At 46.6% G+C, this 15,878-nt stretch overlaps 1 protein-coding gene across 8 annotated transcripts in view; it reads left to right on the plus strand.

The window, feature by feature from the left end:
• Positions 1 to 15,878, plus strand: part of ptprk (protein tyrosine phosphatase receptor type K) — a 702,201-nt gene that overhangs the window by 173,062 nt on the left and 513,261 nt on the right. For all 8 annotated transcript variants that reach the window (XM_085997159.1, XM_085997160.1, XM_085997163.1 and 5 more), the window contains exon 3: positions 6,188 to 6,459. In XM_085997159.1, coding sequence (XP_085853285.1) covers positions 6,188 to 6,459 — 272 coding nt within the window. The remainder of the gene's footprint in view (positions 1 to 6,187; positions 6,460 to 15,878) is intronic.

Consider the following 15,878-nt stretch of genomic DNA (forward strand, 5'->3'; position numbering starts at 1 on the left):
AGGTGGGTGAACCCGTGGGAGGGCGGCAGGGGCCCCACCAGGTCCACGTTAACATGGTCGAACCGCCTCTTGGGCACCACGAAAGGCGCCAACGGGGCCTTAGTATGGCAATGCACTTTCGAGCGCTGGCATACCACGCAGGTATTGGTCCAGTCGTGAACGTCCTTCTTCAGCCCGTGCCAGACGAACTTAGCCGCCACCAGCTTCTGTGACGGCTTCCTGCTCGGGTGGGAAAGGCTATGGACGGCGTCGAAAACCTGCCGTCTCCACCCGTCGGGCACGACGGGGCATGGCTGCCCAGCGGAGATGTCGCACAGGAGTGTGGTGCCGGCATCGTCGAACGCGACGTCCGCTAACTGAAGGCCCGTGACAGCCGTCCTGTAGGCCTGGTCGGCCGCCATGCGGGTGTAGTCGATGCCGAGGCGTACGGTGCTGGCAACGGCCCGGGAGAGACAGTCGGCGACGGGGTTGTTTTTCCCAACCACATGCTGGATGTCCGTCGTGAACTCGGCGACGAAGGAAAGCTGCCGCTGCTGAGGGGCTGACCGCGGCGCGGAAACTTTGGCCATGGCGAAGGTCAACGGCTTGTGGTCCACGAACGCCGTGAATGGGCGGGCCTCCAGCAGGAAACGGAAGTGTTGGACGGCGAGGTAGAGGCCAAGAACTCGCGATCCAAGGTGCTGTACTTCCGCTCGTTGGAGCGGTGCTACCGGCTGAAGGTGGTGAGCGGCTGCCAGGTGCCATTGACCCACTGTTCGTGGATGGCGCCGACAGCATAGTCCAAAGCGTCAGTGGTGAGAGCAATCGGCACATCGGGCAACGGATGCGCCAGCATGGTCGCGTTAGCCAGGGCCCTTTTCGTGTCCATGAAAGAATTGGCCATCTCCTCGGACCAGTCGACGGCGAGCTTGGCGGGCTTGCCTTTGAGGGCCTCGTAAAGGGGCCGCATAAGTTGGGCTGCCTGGGGAATGAAGCGATGATAAAAGTTCACGATGCCCAAATACTCCTGCAGGGCCTTCACGGTGAGGGGTCGCGAAAATCCTTCACGGCCTTCACTTTCGATGGCAGTGGCACCGCCCCGTCCTTCGTGATGCGGCGCCCGAGAAAGTCGATAGAGGACAGCCCGAACTGGCACTTGGCCGGATTGATGATTAGGCCGTGCTGGCTGAGGCGTTCGAAGAGAGTCCGGAGGTGGGACACATGCTCCGTCCTGGAGGCGCTGGCGATGAGAATGTCGTCCAGGTAGACGAACAGGAATGGCAGGTCCGTAACACGGTGCCCATTAGGCATTGAAAAGCCTGAGCGGTGTTTTTGAGACCGAATGGCATGAGGAGGAATTTGAACAGCCCGAACGGGGTGATCACCGCGATTTTCGGGACGTCCTGCGGCCGAACGGGGACCTGGTGGTAACCCCGAACGAGGTCCACTTTAGAGAAAGCAACTTTCCCGGCCAGGCGGGCGGAAAAGTCCTGGATGTGTGGAATCGGATAGCGGTCGTAGCGTCGTTGAGGCGCCGGTAATCGCCGCACGGGCACCAACCGCTGCCTGGTTTCGGTGCGATGTGGAGGGGCGAGGCCCACGGACTGTTCGACCGGCGAATGATGCCGAGGCGCTCCATCGTGTCAAACTCGGCTTTAGCGATGGCGAGTTTCTCCAGGTCGAGGCGCCGAGCGCGGGCGTGGACAAGCGGACCGGTGGTCGGGATGTGGTGTTCTACCCCGTGCTTGGTGGCGGCGGATGAGAAAGTGGGCTTCGTGAGGTCCGGGAACCCGGCGAGGAGGCGGGAAAACTCGTCGGAGGCAGAGAGTGCGCTGGACAACTTCGTCGTGCCAGAACCACTGAGCGAACACGGTCGCGAACTGAAAGTCTGTGTTGGAGAAGTCAGCTCTTGACGTCCACCAAAAGGCCATTGGCGCAGAGGAAGTCAGCGCCGAGAAGGGGGGTGGACACTTTCGCTGTAACAAAGTCCCAAGCGAAACGCTGCCCGCCAAAACACAGCGCCACGCTCCGTTTCCCGAAATTACGGATGGAACTGCCGTTGGCGGCTTCGAGGGTGGGGCCGTGGTTTCCCCCCCCCCCCCCCCCCTGTATGTCTACGGTTGACGCGGGCAGGACGCTCACCTGGGCACCCGTGTCGCAGAGGAAACGACGTCCAGAGTCAGTGTCCGTAACAAATAACAGACTACCTGAACGGCCGACAGCCATGGTAACAAATGAGTGGGCCTTCGCGTTTCCCGACGCGGTAAAGCTTCATGGGGGCCGGCACTTCTTAGCGTGGGGGCCGAACTGCACGTGGTAGAAGCACATGCTTGGTTGCCACCGCCGTTGGGCTGTGGCGGTGGGGGTAGGGCCCCGCATGGCCGCGCAGTACTGTTGCCTGGCGGAGAAAAATTTGTCGGCCTCCTTGGCCAGGGCGCGGAAATCACTAATATGAGAGTTGGTTAAAGCCAACCGTACCTGCCCTGGCAGCTGTTGTACGAACAGTTCTCTGAAGAGGAAACGCGGCTTGTGCTTGCCCAGGACGGTTAACATGTGGTCCATCAGTTCTGAGGGCTTGGAGTCGCCAAGCCCAGGTAGAGAGAGAAGCTGGCATGCGCACTCGGGTTCAGTTAGTCCAAAAGTCTCTAGGAGGTGCATTCTCAGCGTCGCAAATTTGTGGTGCTCCGGGGGGTCCTCGAGCAGGCTTATGACTCTGGCCGCGGTGGAGCTGCCGAGAGCAGAGACAACGTAATAATACTTCGTGTCGTCCGCAGTGATGTCCCGGAGTGCAAACTGAGCCTCGGCCTGGGCGAACCAAGCGGCAGCCTGCCGTTCCCAAAACTCTGGTAATTTGAGAGAAACGGCGTTCGTCGCCATCTCGGATAAAGCCTTTGGTGACCCCGTTTCTCTTTTGGACATTTCCAATGTAGGAGTCGCTGGAAATAGACTGCGAGACTTTCATAGCAGCAAAGGAAAAACGCGTGTTAGCTTTATTAACTCTCTGCATGGACTGAGGGACTCAGCCTCGTCACAGGGCTATGACGTCATCACACAATCAACGACTCTTAAAGGGACCCTGCCCCGATAACCCAACCAAGTTCCGTACATAACGTGGAGTGATAACAACATTGGCTATACAGTGAATTGTGTTACTGTCCCTATGTGGTCTCCGCCACAATATATTCAGTGTAGCAAGATACAAGTGTTTCAATGATGGAATATATGCAGTATCCAAATAATACTGCGTAACGCACATATTTCATGTTCGGCTTAGTTCTTGTGTTTTTTATGACATTTTATAATGGCAACTTTGTCAACATTTTATAATGGATAAAATCCAGTTTGTCTGTCAAACTGTTATCAAAAGCCTCTAACCATTAGGTAGTGGAATTCACTGTGGTCTGCCTAATATTTTGTTTTCTCCTGTGATTTGCAGGTGATTTTCTCAGCATTTTGATGTTTTTCATGCAGCCCAAAAAGCTTTAGCTATTGTGGCATTTTCCCCTCCCCCGAACACGCACACGCACCCATTTTACAGCTGCTCAATTTACACTGTGATCGAGCCCAGTGGTTCTCAAACTGGTGGCCTGTAGAGACATTCCAGGGGGTCCACGACCAGAGATCATTTCAAGTCTGCTCCTCTTTATAAAACGGACACTGATTCAGGCCTTGCAAATTATTCTCAACAGCTGGGCCCACCTTCTTAGAGGCCCACAACTCTCGCTCACTTTGCAATGAGTGCTCCCTGCCAGTCCAGCCAATTCATCTCCCTGGCGCTGCAACCCTGTGCCATCCTCCCGACACGTGATCAGAGCACCTGCAGGGCCCTTCAAAAATGTGCCTGAATGTTTTCACGCTAACACGTACAATCCCACATTGCAGCTGTTACAGAACATGTGGGACACTATGGCGGTGAGTCACACTTCCAGCAGAATCCCAGTATGTGCATGGGTGCTCGTGCCCTCACTCCCCTTGGCCAGCCTGCTGACTACTTTAAAAATTGTCCAGCACTAAGTGGCTAATAGTGGCCATCTGTTGCTGCGGAGTGCCTAGAATTGGTGTGAGAAGCAGGCACACCCATCTCACTGATATCTGGAAGTAAATACCTGTTTTCTTAAAAGTATTGTTAAAATACTCTTTACATGCAGCACGTTCCTATTATGAGTATTTTATTATAGTATAATTTAGACGGGGCGTCCATGATTACTAATCCATTTGAAAAGGGGTCCTTGAACCAAAAAAAGTTGAGAACCAATGCTCTAGCCATAAGCCTACCTTACCTGCCCACCACAATTCATCCTCCTGGCCCGTCCCTCCCCCCTCCTCCTTCTTGCAAACATCATTACGTACATAGGACCCCTATGCAGTTTTAACAGCCTACTGATCGAAGTTTGATCTGTGGACTCCACTCAGTATAACTTGGTGGTACAGCAGAAGAGGCCTGAAAAGATGAGGGTTAAAATTTATTCTTGTGGGTCTGGGAGTGCTCATCCAGGCTCCACAAGAATAATGCTGACTGCTGATGCCCTGGGCTAAACGCCCCCGCCTCCCCGACCTACCTTCCTGCCAGCTGGTTCAGCATCTAGGCCACCTGATATTGCACAGGCATGGAGCAGCGGAGCGCCTCTTTGGTGCCTGCAGCACAGCAATGAGGGCTCGCCCTCAAAATAGATGATGCTTCCTGTATTTAGCCACTCAGCTGGTGGCATTTTTTTCTCTTTGCTAACAAAATGACTCTACTGCCACCGTTAAATTGTGAAATTCTTTGAATAGTCAACCTACTTCATATTATGAGGCCGTATGACAATGACATTATGTTAAGATACATAAAGGTGGATTGTGGGGGGATTTGGGCGACAGTATTTTAGACTTCCTTTTTATCTCTGATTCCAGCCCAGATTGATGGGTCAAAAATATCTTCTATCTGGCTGTAAGGAACTCTGTTCCTATTCGACATAGGCTTATAGTACAAAATTGAACCTTATTTGCTACTAAATCTGTACTCTCTCTGTCAGAAAAGCCACACGATGGCTAGTGCGGGAAATGGAAACTGCTATGCTAGTGCAGTAAGCCCTTCTGAGGTTGGGACTAAGATGTAATTATTGGAGCAGAGTACAGAGACCTTTACTCAACAATTAACTGGACAACAGCTGACCATGCTTGATTCTTACACTAGAGGGCTGATTTTAACCCTGCCTGCCTGGCAAAAATCCAGTCAGTGGGTGGGCAATTAAAACATCTTGGTGACTTACCCCAACTGAACTTGCTGCCATCCCGCAGGTTGCAAATTTAATCTGCCCTTCTGAGCAGGTGAGAGAGGCACCCTCTGAAAAGCAGCGTGGTCCTTCTTTAAATATGCAGATAACGTCATTGGGCTCCGAATGCAATTTTAACCCGAAACTTGTGTGGCCTGACACTGCGGGGTGCTGGGTGACTTGCCCTCCGCCTCGGCCCCTGCCTGCTGTGAATTAAAATTGGCCATTAAATATCTGAAATGGTAATTTTGAAAAATCACCGTGCGGTTTATTTATTAAAAGTATTTTCTAATCACAAGTGCAGATTGTCATTGTCATTGTTTTGTTCAATAAGAATGTCAGCTTGCATTGACTGCACGGGAGATCTGCTGACAAAAAAAGTTAGTCAGCACTTCCCAGTCACTCTTAAAATCTCAACAATTGGAATGATTTCCAGCCGTTCTTTCATTTTGAGATTCTGATCATTTCAGTTTGCAACAGCAAGGTTTTACTTCTGTTGAAACACCTGGTCACATGTTTGCTAATTGTCTCTGGGTATCAATTCATCTCTCTGTACAAACACAAATATTTGTTTTTATTCTTTTATCACCTTGGTGTTGCTCCCGACATTATTTTGGGAGATGTGTAGGAATAGCTTTTAAACATCACTAGCTGTTTTATGTTTGGAGTATATATGCTGAAGAAAAGTAATCTAGATTTAAATTCTAAGTGCTGTTGCAGTCTTGAAAGAATGAACACATTTATTTTTAAACCTTGGCTGAAATATTGTTTTTTAAAAAACCTAGATTAATTCATCTATGGCATTCGTTGCAGTTTATAAAATGAAAAATAAGCTGCATCTAATCTATTCATATGCATATAGCCAGCCCTGCATATGCAATGTTTTATAAATTTCTTGATGTTCTATGACTTGCATAAATGTGTAATAGATGTGTTGTTTGTTTTTCCAACAGGATCCTTTTTGATGGTTGATTCTTCCCAGCATATGTCAGGAGACAAAGCACGACTCTTGCTTCCACTAATGAAAGAAAACGACACTCACTGCATAGATTTCAGTTACTGGTTGTACAGTAAAGATTACTTGAACCCAGGAACACTCAACATTTTCGTCCGAGTGAACAAGGGAGCCCTTGCAAATCCTATTTGGAATGTGACAGGATCTCGGGGAGAAGAATGGCACCGGGCTGAGCTGGCAGTTAGCACCTTCTGGCCGAATGAGTATCAGGTAATGGTCCCCATTACTCTAGAGCCGAGAACTTGGAAGTATACACACTGGAAGGAAAAATGGGCAACACACGTACACCATGAATAGTGTTGAATAGCTAATGATAAAGTTGCTAATTTAGCAGTTTTCGTAGACTTGGTGCTCAAACTGTCCAACCAATGCACGGCACCAATCAACAAAGCAAATAAAATGTTATATAGGCAAAACAGTAGAAAACACATCATGAAACCACATCTTGAGTGTTGTGTGCAGTTTTGGTCGCCTTATCTGAGGAGGGATGCTCTTGCCATGGAAGGAGTTCAGCGCAGATTCACTGGGCTGATGCCTGGGATGGCAGGAATGACGTCTAAGGAGAGATTGGGTCGATTGGGCTTGTACTCGCTGGAGTTTAGAAGAATGAGAGGTGATCTCATTGAAACTTATAAAATTCTAACAGGACTGGACAGATTAGATGCAGGAAGGATGTTCCCAATGGTCGGGGAGTCCAGACCCAGGGGTCACAGTCTAAGGATAAGGGGTAGGCCATTTAGGACAGAGATGAGGAGGAATTTCTTCACCCAGAGAGTGGTGAACCTGTGGAACTCTCTACCACAGAAGGCAGTGGAGGCCAGTTCATTAAATATATTCAAGAAGGAGTTGGATATATTTCTTAAGGCTAAAGGGATCAAGGGGTATGGGGAGAAAGCAGGGACAGGGTACTGAATTTGGATGATCAGCCATGATCGCATTGAATGGCGGAGCAGACTCGAGGGGCCGAATGGCCGCCTCCTGCTCCTATCTTCTATGTTTCTATCAAACTGTATGGTGCTTTAGTCAAATCATTCCTTGAGTACTGTGTCCAGTCTGGTCTCGCAGACAAGGAAGATGTTCATGTTTTAGGCTTTCTAGAGGGACGAGCTATGAGGCTGATCCCCAGTCTTGGGGGGGGGGGGGGGGGGGGGTCTCCATTATAAGGAAAAATCTAGAGAAAATCGAGCTCTTTAGCTTGAACGGACGGATCTGAGTGGTAATCTTGCAGGTATACAAGATTGTAAACAGTATAGAAAAGGTAAATCTGGAAAATTACTTAAAATTAAACTGAATAGAACAAGAGGTCACAGGTAAAAACTAGTAAAACACAAATTTAGGATTGGTATCAGAAAGCATTCTTCACACAATGATCAACACATGGAAGGAACTCCTAGATAGAATAGTAGAAGTGAAAATCCTGGGATCATTTAAGAGCCAATTGAATACTATTCTAGGTTTCCATTAATCACACCATATCACATTACATGACTTTGTTCTAGGAGATGGTGATTTGTTGGAGCTTGATTTTCGGAGGAACTGTTTAAAATTAACTTTGAATACAGCAATATGCAAATCAAAACAAGTAGGACCATGGGGTCTTGGTCATAATAGATGGTACTAATGCATAGTTTATAGCTATTCATTGAGATAATTCTGTCTTCAAATTGCAAAAATTTTAGGTCAGTGCGTATGAAAAGTTAAGGATGGTATCAAATTGAAGGAAAAGGCATACAATGTTGCAGAGAATAGTGGTAGGCCAGAGGATTGGAAATTTTTAGAAACCAGCAAAGGATGACTAAAAAAATAATAGAGGGAGAAGATAGATTGAGAGTAAACTAGCAAAAAATATAAAAACAGACAGTAAGAGCTTCTACAAGTATATAAAAAGGAAGAGAGTAGCTAAAGTAAACGTTGGTCCCTTAGAGGATGAGACTGGGAAATTAATCATGGGAAACAGGGAAATGGCAGAGAATTTGAACAAATATTTTATATTGGTCTTCACGGCAGAAGACACAAAGTATCCCAATAATAATTAATCATCAAGGGGCTATAGGGAGGGAGGAACTTGAAACTACCACTAGAGAAAAAGTACTAGGCAAACTAATGGGATTAAAGGCTGACAAGTCCCCTGGACCTGATGGCCTGCATCCTAGGGTTTTAAAAGAAGTGGCTGCAGAGATAGTGGATGTGTTGGTTGTAATCTACCAAAATTCCCTGGATTCTGGAGAGGTCCCAGCGGATTGGAAACGTAACTCCCCTATTTAAGAAAGGAGGGAGACAGAAAGCAGGAAATTATAAGCCAGCTAGCCTAACATCTGTCATTGGGAAAATGCTGGAATCCCTTATTAAGGAAGTAATAGCAGGACATTTAGAAAATCATAATACAATCAAGCAGAGTCAGCATGGTTTTATGAAAGGGAAATAGTGTTTGACAAATTTACTAGAGTTCTTTTGAGGGCAGCACGGTGGCATAGTGGTTAGCACTGTTGTCTCACAGCGCCAGGGACCCGGGTTCGAATCCGGCCTCGGGTGACTGTCTGTGTGGAGTTTGCACATTCTCCCCGTGTTTGCGTGGGTTTCCTCCGGGTGCTCCGGTTTCCTCCCACGGTCCAAAGATGTGCAGGTTAGGTTGATTGGCTATGATAAATTGACCCTTAGTGTTAGGGGGATTAAATATGTGGGGTTACGGGGATAGGGTGGGATATGTGTTGGTGCAGGGGTTACGGGGATCGGGTGGGATATGTGTCGGTGCAGGCTCGATGGGCCGAAATGGCCTCCATCTGCACTGTGGGGTTTCTGTGATTCTGTGATGTAACGAGCAGGGTGGATAAAGGGGAACCAGTAGATGTAGTGTATTTGGATTTCTAGAAGGCATTCGATAAGGTGCTGCATAAAAGGTTACTGCACAAGATAAGAGCTCGCGGTGTTGGGGGTAATATATTAGATTGGATAGAGGATTGGCTAACTAACAAAACAGAGTGTGTTATTTTCAGGTTAGCAAACTGTAACTAGCGGGGTGCCACAGGAATCAGTGCTGGGGCCTCAACTATTTACAATCTATATTAATGACTTGGATGAAGGGACCGAGTGTACTGTTGCCAAATTTGCTGCTGATGCAAAGATAGGTGGGAAAGCAAGTTGTGAGGAGTACACAGAGTCTGCAAAGGGATATAGATAGGTTGAGCGAGTGGGCAAAAATTTGGAGATGGAGTATAATATGGGAAAATGTGAGGTTATCCACTTTGGTAGGAAGAATAAAATAGCAAAATATTATTTAAATGGAGAGAGACTACAGAATGCTGCGATACAGAGGGATCTGGGTGTCCTTGTACATGAAACACAAAAAGTTAGCATGCAGGTACAGCAAGTAATTAGGAAGGCAAATGGAATATTGGCCTTTACTGCAAGGGGGATGGAGTATAAAAGTAGGGAAGCCTTGCTACAACTGTACAGGGCGTTCGTGAGACCACACCTGGAGTATTGTGTATAGTTTTGGTCTCATTTTAAGGAAGAATATACTTGCATTGGAGGCAGTTCAGAGAAGGTTCACTAGGTTGATTCCCAAGTTGAAGGGGTTGTCTTGAGGAAAGGTTGAGCAGGTTGGGCCTATACTCATTGGAGTTTAGAAGAATGAGAAGTGACCTTATTGAAACATATAAGATTCTGAGGGGGCTTGACAGGGTAGATGCAGGGAGGATGTTTCCCCTCGTGGGGGAATCTAGAGCTAGGGGGCACAGTTTCAGAATAAGGGGTCGCCCATTTAAAACTGAGATGAGGAGGAATTTCTTCTCTCAGGGTTGTGAATCTTTGGAATTCTGTACCCCAGAGAGTGGTGGAGGCTGGGTCATTGAATATATTCAAGGCTGAGATAGACAGATATTTGAGCTGCAGGGGAGTCGATGGTTATGGGGAGCGGGCAGGAAAGTGCAGTTGAGGCCAAGATCAGATCAGCCATGATCTTATTGAATGGCGGAGCAGGCTCAAGGGGCCGAATGGCCTACTCTTGCTCCTATTTCTTACATTCTTATGAAAGATATCATTCATCAAGTTCTACAAAGGAGAGATAACCAACCTGTAGCCGATGGGCAAGCTCAATACTGAGTTCTGGGACACGTTACCTCATGAAACTCAATGAATAGTGTAAAAGATAACTGAAAATGAATGGTGCAAAAAGAGTGTCTTTTCCCAAAGGCAAGGGCCAATTTTTGTACTAAGGACAGCTGGGCAATATATACTTCAGGGCCTTGAGTAGTAGAAGTTGATCCACCCACTTGATACCAATGAATTTCTCAAGGGCAGTTCTAGAAACAGCTTGTCTTAACCACTAACTTTATGAATATCAAAAGCATCTCTCCTTGAGCAGAGATGCATTCTGCAGGCTGTTCTTTTTAACCTAAAAGAAAAAAGTAGAATTGTGGTTGGGAGGGATTTTCTTCACAATTCGTAAATGAAAAGGGATTTGTCTCTTTTTAATCAACATATATCCAAAATAAACTGCCAAGATGGTGTTGGAGGGTAATCATCCCCTACTAATATTTCCATCGATAGAGAATTGACAAATTCCCATCCTCTGAAGTCTATTAGGAGACATAGGCACACAATTTAAAGTTTTCTATTATAATTTTCTGTATAATCAATTTGAGTGCACACATTAAACCCCTTTAGTGCCTTTTGAAAGCTACAGGAAACTTTGTTATCTGGAGGCTAAATGTCCGGCAAGCTCGAGCCACCAGCAAAAATCAGGAGCCGTTTTGTTCGGTTTTCTTTCTTCTCGTGGCTTTTTTTTTCAACAGTCAGGCTCTGCAAAGTCTCTCTGAAGCTGTTGCTAAGCGACAGAGACGCTTCCAAGGTACGGCTGACTGTTTAGAAGCTGTTGCTAAGCAACAGTGTTTGTTGCCAGATACGGAGCTGAAAAGCTCCGTATGCTTCAACATTAACGCTGGTTTGAGGGAACGGCAACAGCTCGGTCCTGTCGGTGCCGGATAGCACTGTTTTCAAAGTACAGGAAACTATGTTGCAAACAGGAAAAAACCTCTCTAGTCAGCTCCCAGAATGAAATTAATTGTACCTAGTTTTATGTCTGCAAGATCCTTGGCTAAGTAAAGAATCCACCGACTATTAAGAGATACCTCTTGGGTGTTAGCAATAAACCTGAAGAAAACAAGAGGTTAGTCTTGCTGTATCAGTAGTTCACTTATTTGCAGACAAGATGGCCAGCTCCATCACTTCTCCTTCCCACAATCCCCGGTGACTGATATGATTGCCCTTCCTATTTCCAGGCAAAGACAAACATTGATATTTCTATATGGAGGCCTTTATTTGTGGAGTTACCAGAATCTTTTTAAAATGTCTAATGTCAAACCTTTTGGCTGCTCCATTGGATCCCACTCGGATGCTGAGAAATGGTATAGCTGCTTCATCTGGTGACTGGCAAAGATAATACAAATTAATTTGACTGTCCTCTTCTGGCCATATCATTGATATCTGCCAAAAAGGCAGCTTTTCCCTCCTCCATAATCCTTAAAAGTGACTTTTCTCCCTAGTACTTTCTTACAGTTCACTTTGTTACTTGTTGGTAAACATCCCATGTCTGAAGAAGGCTTTGTGAGTTCTGACTACTTCTAATACGGTTCTTCTCTTGAGTGGATTGCCGAGGTAGCTAGTGATTCTTTCCAGTGAGGAACATTGAAATTCCTGCTCATTGCTCATTTTATGAAGCATATATTTTCAGCTTTTCAGATTGCCAGTAAAGGATTGTGAATTAATTAACTGGCTTGCACATGAGTCCACAGCGGTGAAACTCAGTGAGCAAAGAAAATGTAACTTACTTAGGGAGAAAATGTAACATAACCCGCCAGGTGGGAACATGGTGGGTTCAGGTCTGATGCCCACTCCACACCCCGTCTGATTTTACTTTCTATTGAAGTCAAGTAAGATCGAGTGGGGTGTAACACAGATGTCTGACCTGAACCTTCCCTGTTCCTGCTGGACGGGTTACGTAAAATCAGGGCTTCACTTTTTGTCATTTGTACTTGGAGAACTTGATGTCTCTCTTTCCCCCTTCTCCCCACCCCGCCCCCCCATCCCAATCCACATGGAAATCCGTTATCATTTTAAGCAAAATCTTTGAGAGTAGATTAAAGGGTGAAGAAGACTTGATGAAGGGAAACCTTTTAGAAAAATTCTGCTGCTTTTAGCTAGATATTACATGATTCCCATCAGTTCAATTTCACGGCAGTGCAAATCTAAATACCAAATTGTGTTTTTTCATCATTTTGTCTGAATACTAATCCTGTGTTTAATTGGAGGAAGTTGTGGCTCATCCAAGACTGGAAGTCAGACAAATAGTCTGACAACAGAGGCAGTGAAGGGATTAAGAGAGATCGTGGCGAGGTAGAGCTGTAAAAACTGACACCATGTGTTCAGAAGGGACACCATGTGTTCAGAAGGGGCAACATGCAGATGAGGAAGAGGAGGGGGCCAAAGATAGATTTTTGGGAACGTTGGCGGTAATGGTGTGGGCCATTGAATAGAAGCCACTGTTGGAGATGTTCTGGCTACGATTGAACAGGTAAGAGTAGAGCCGAGTGAGGGCAGTCTTACTGAGTTGGACAGTGGAAGAGAGGTGTTGGAGAAAGATGGTGTGGTCAATCATCAAAGGCTGCAGAGAGGAGAAGAGGGATAATGCAGCACTGTCGCAGTGATCCAGGATGTAATTTGTGACTGATACGAGCCAATCAAGAAAGTTGTTCCTTCTAATTTGGAAATATTGAATGATTGGGTTCGTTTTTTTGGTTCTACCTGGTTGGATAGCCAGAATTCTTCTACCCAGTCAATTGACCAGATTTTCATGTGTGAAATGACAGATTCTGCTGCTGGAAGATAGATGATGAGAGTAGTGCAGATAATTGTATGGTGCTATATTCAGAGCTAAGATGTTTTGGTCTAATTGCTAGTTTCAGCTGAAGGCAATCTTTCGACTAAAATGTTCTACAGAACATATTTTATCCAGTTATTACCTTTTGAGCTGTTGATTGAAACATACATATGCTTAATTTACATGCAGGGTTGAATAAAACAATGGCTATATTAATTGGAGGTTTGTGTTGCCTTCATGTAAATTGGAGGAGGTGGGTGGGGAAGAGAGGAGTAATTGTGTTCCTTGTGGTAAATTTAACATCTCAAAATGATTACACTTTGGGTTAGTGGTAGCAGCAGGAAATGTTCAATGTTAGTAAATGCAATTTATGCTGGAAATTCAATGTTTAATCTATTGTATATTAAATATGGTGAGTGGTCTCAATGTTCCAAAGGTACTGTGCCTGTAGGTGGTGCTGTGAATGTAATGCCACATGTCCAATTGATTACAGTGATGACGGCGCCTAACGTTACGTGGCAGCTCCCCACTCAATGCTTAGAAATCCCACTCTGGTCCTTTCAGGGGGGAAAAATCACTTGCCTGGATGACCAAAATATATGCAAGCGAGTAAAACAAAGTTATAAGTATTGATCTAGTCAGAAACCATTTGCTCTCTCGGCTTAGCGCAAGATGAAACAGACTCGTGGGGGTGCGTCTTATGGAGCAAAGATAGGGAATGCGAGGACAAGGTTGATCAAAACATTGTAATGGTTGTGCGTACACCAACTGAGAAGAAATACAGCCATCAACCTCCAACCTTGGAGCAGAAACAAGCTCACCAACAATTAGAGCAGAGCCACCCACCCCACTGAACTCCAATTTTGCTGCCAACCCCAACCCCACCCTACAGCTGAAATTGAGCCACTGCCAGCACCTAGCAGATATCAGTACACAAACCTTCCCTCTGAGAAGTCCCAACAACTTCCCACTGAACAGAAATACCACCAGCAACCCCCTGAACAGAAATGTATTTAAGCCATGCATCCTCCTCCCTTACAAAAAATTTGCTGGACACCCTCCACAATTACCACTGAGGAAAAGGATGGCCTTCTCTGCCTCCTTACTGAAGACAGATAGCTCCTTCACTCTGAGAAGACAAACTTGGCTGTCCACCTCGTATTCACTGACGAGAAAGACAATTGTGCCCCCATAGAAGAAAAACCCGGCCTCTTTCCACTCCCATTGAGCACAAACTCCACCTTCCCCATCCCTCGCGAAGAGCAAATCTCCAATTCCTAGTTGAGCTGAAACTTGCCCCTCCTATCCAACTCAGAACAGATCCAGGCCTATTCCTGACCCCATGTAAGCATAACTTATCTTCCCCACCACACACAAGCACCGCACACTCGCCCCCCCCCCCCCCCCCCTTGCTCACTCGCGCACAGACCTCACACGGAAGTGACTCAGCACCATCACCCACCTAAGTCGAATGTCTACCCTCTAAAGTTGCCCCTTCACTACATGAAAGAATTATCTTTTTCCCTTATTGCCCCTCCCCCATGAGATATATTTGGGCCATCTCTCAGAGAAAAGTTGGCACTGACTGTGCCAGCCACATATTCACATCCACTTTCCTCCACTCCCTGTTCTTCTCTGATCCCCACTCCCCTTCCACCTGCTGCTCTCTGGTTTTTCTCCCCTCCCTGCCTTGCTCCCACCACTCTTGTCCTCACTCGATGAAGAAGTGGGCCAGGCCCAGTGTTCTGTTATTGTCCTCTGCTCCCCCACCTCTTGCCCCCTCTCCCTGTCCACCTTCCCCATACCCCTCTTCCCCTTCCTCCTTCTCCCCCACTTGAGTCCAGTTATCCCACCTCCTTATAATCTGCTTGTCCTAAATAATGGAATGGTCTTAACTTGCTGTGTGCATCACAGTGGGAGATTGACTGGTAACATATTCAAATTCTTATATCTCCTGTGCAGTTTCTGTTTGTCATAATTTTTGTTCTGCGATATTGTTATATCTGAGTTACCTCTAGACTGTTTTTTGAATTAATTATTAGGTTTCAATCATTTCCTATACCAATTGCCTTGAAGTCCTTCAAACAGTGGATAGCACTCCTGCACCTTCAAACTCTGGTTTATGGTTCCATCCACAGCTATTTATATTGGTACAGATTGGGTTCAATTTTATATTCAGTTAAATATTTTATTGGAATTAGTCTAAGATTTATTCCTGGGATGCCTGTAGGCCGTTGGTCTAGAGTCCTCTTTTCAAGCTCCCTGTTCACTTCATGCTTCCAGCTAGGTCCATTTTAAGCACCCTGCCCAGTCCTCTTGCCTCTGCCATTGCCCTTGCTGCCTCAGTTCTGGCTTCTGGTGTTCAACCTCCGTGCCTTTTCTATCTGTGCTGCCTCACCATACCAGTCATTTGCCCTGCCTTGGGCCTGGTCTCCCTCCTGCTGACTCTTCTCCTTCCTTTCCCAACTGTGGCTCTTCCCATCCTACTCGTGGTTTTCTCTCCTTTCCACTTTCCCAGCGCTAAGCTATAAGTGCTTTAAAAAACAATTTACCACTTTCCTAGCATAGTGCTGAGAAAATAGCTTCCCTTGGTCATTGTGTACATTCAAATGGTCATTGGGATAGCCATTGAGGGGTGGCTGCACAATAGAGCTGTGGGATCAGAGAGCCCCACTCTCAGGTTGATGGGGCATCAGAGAGAGCAGCTCCCAGGGATGGTAGGGAACCATTCATGGGGGCACAAGGGAACTTC

This window comes from Somniosus microcephalus, chromosome 9, assembly GCF_052327205.1.
Source record: "Somniosus microcephalus isolate GS21.2 chromosome 9, FLI_Smic_1.0, whole genome shotgun sequence".
NCBI classification, from domain to species: domain Eukaryota; kingdom Metazoa; phylum Chordata; class Chondrichthyes; order Squaliformes; family Somniosidae; genus Somniosus; species Somniosus microcephalus.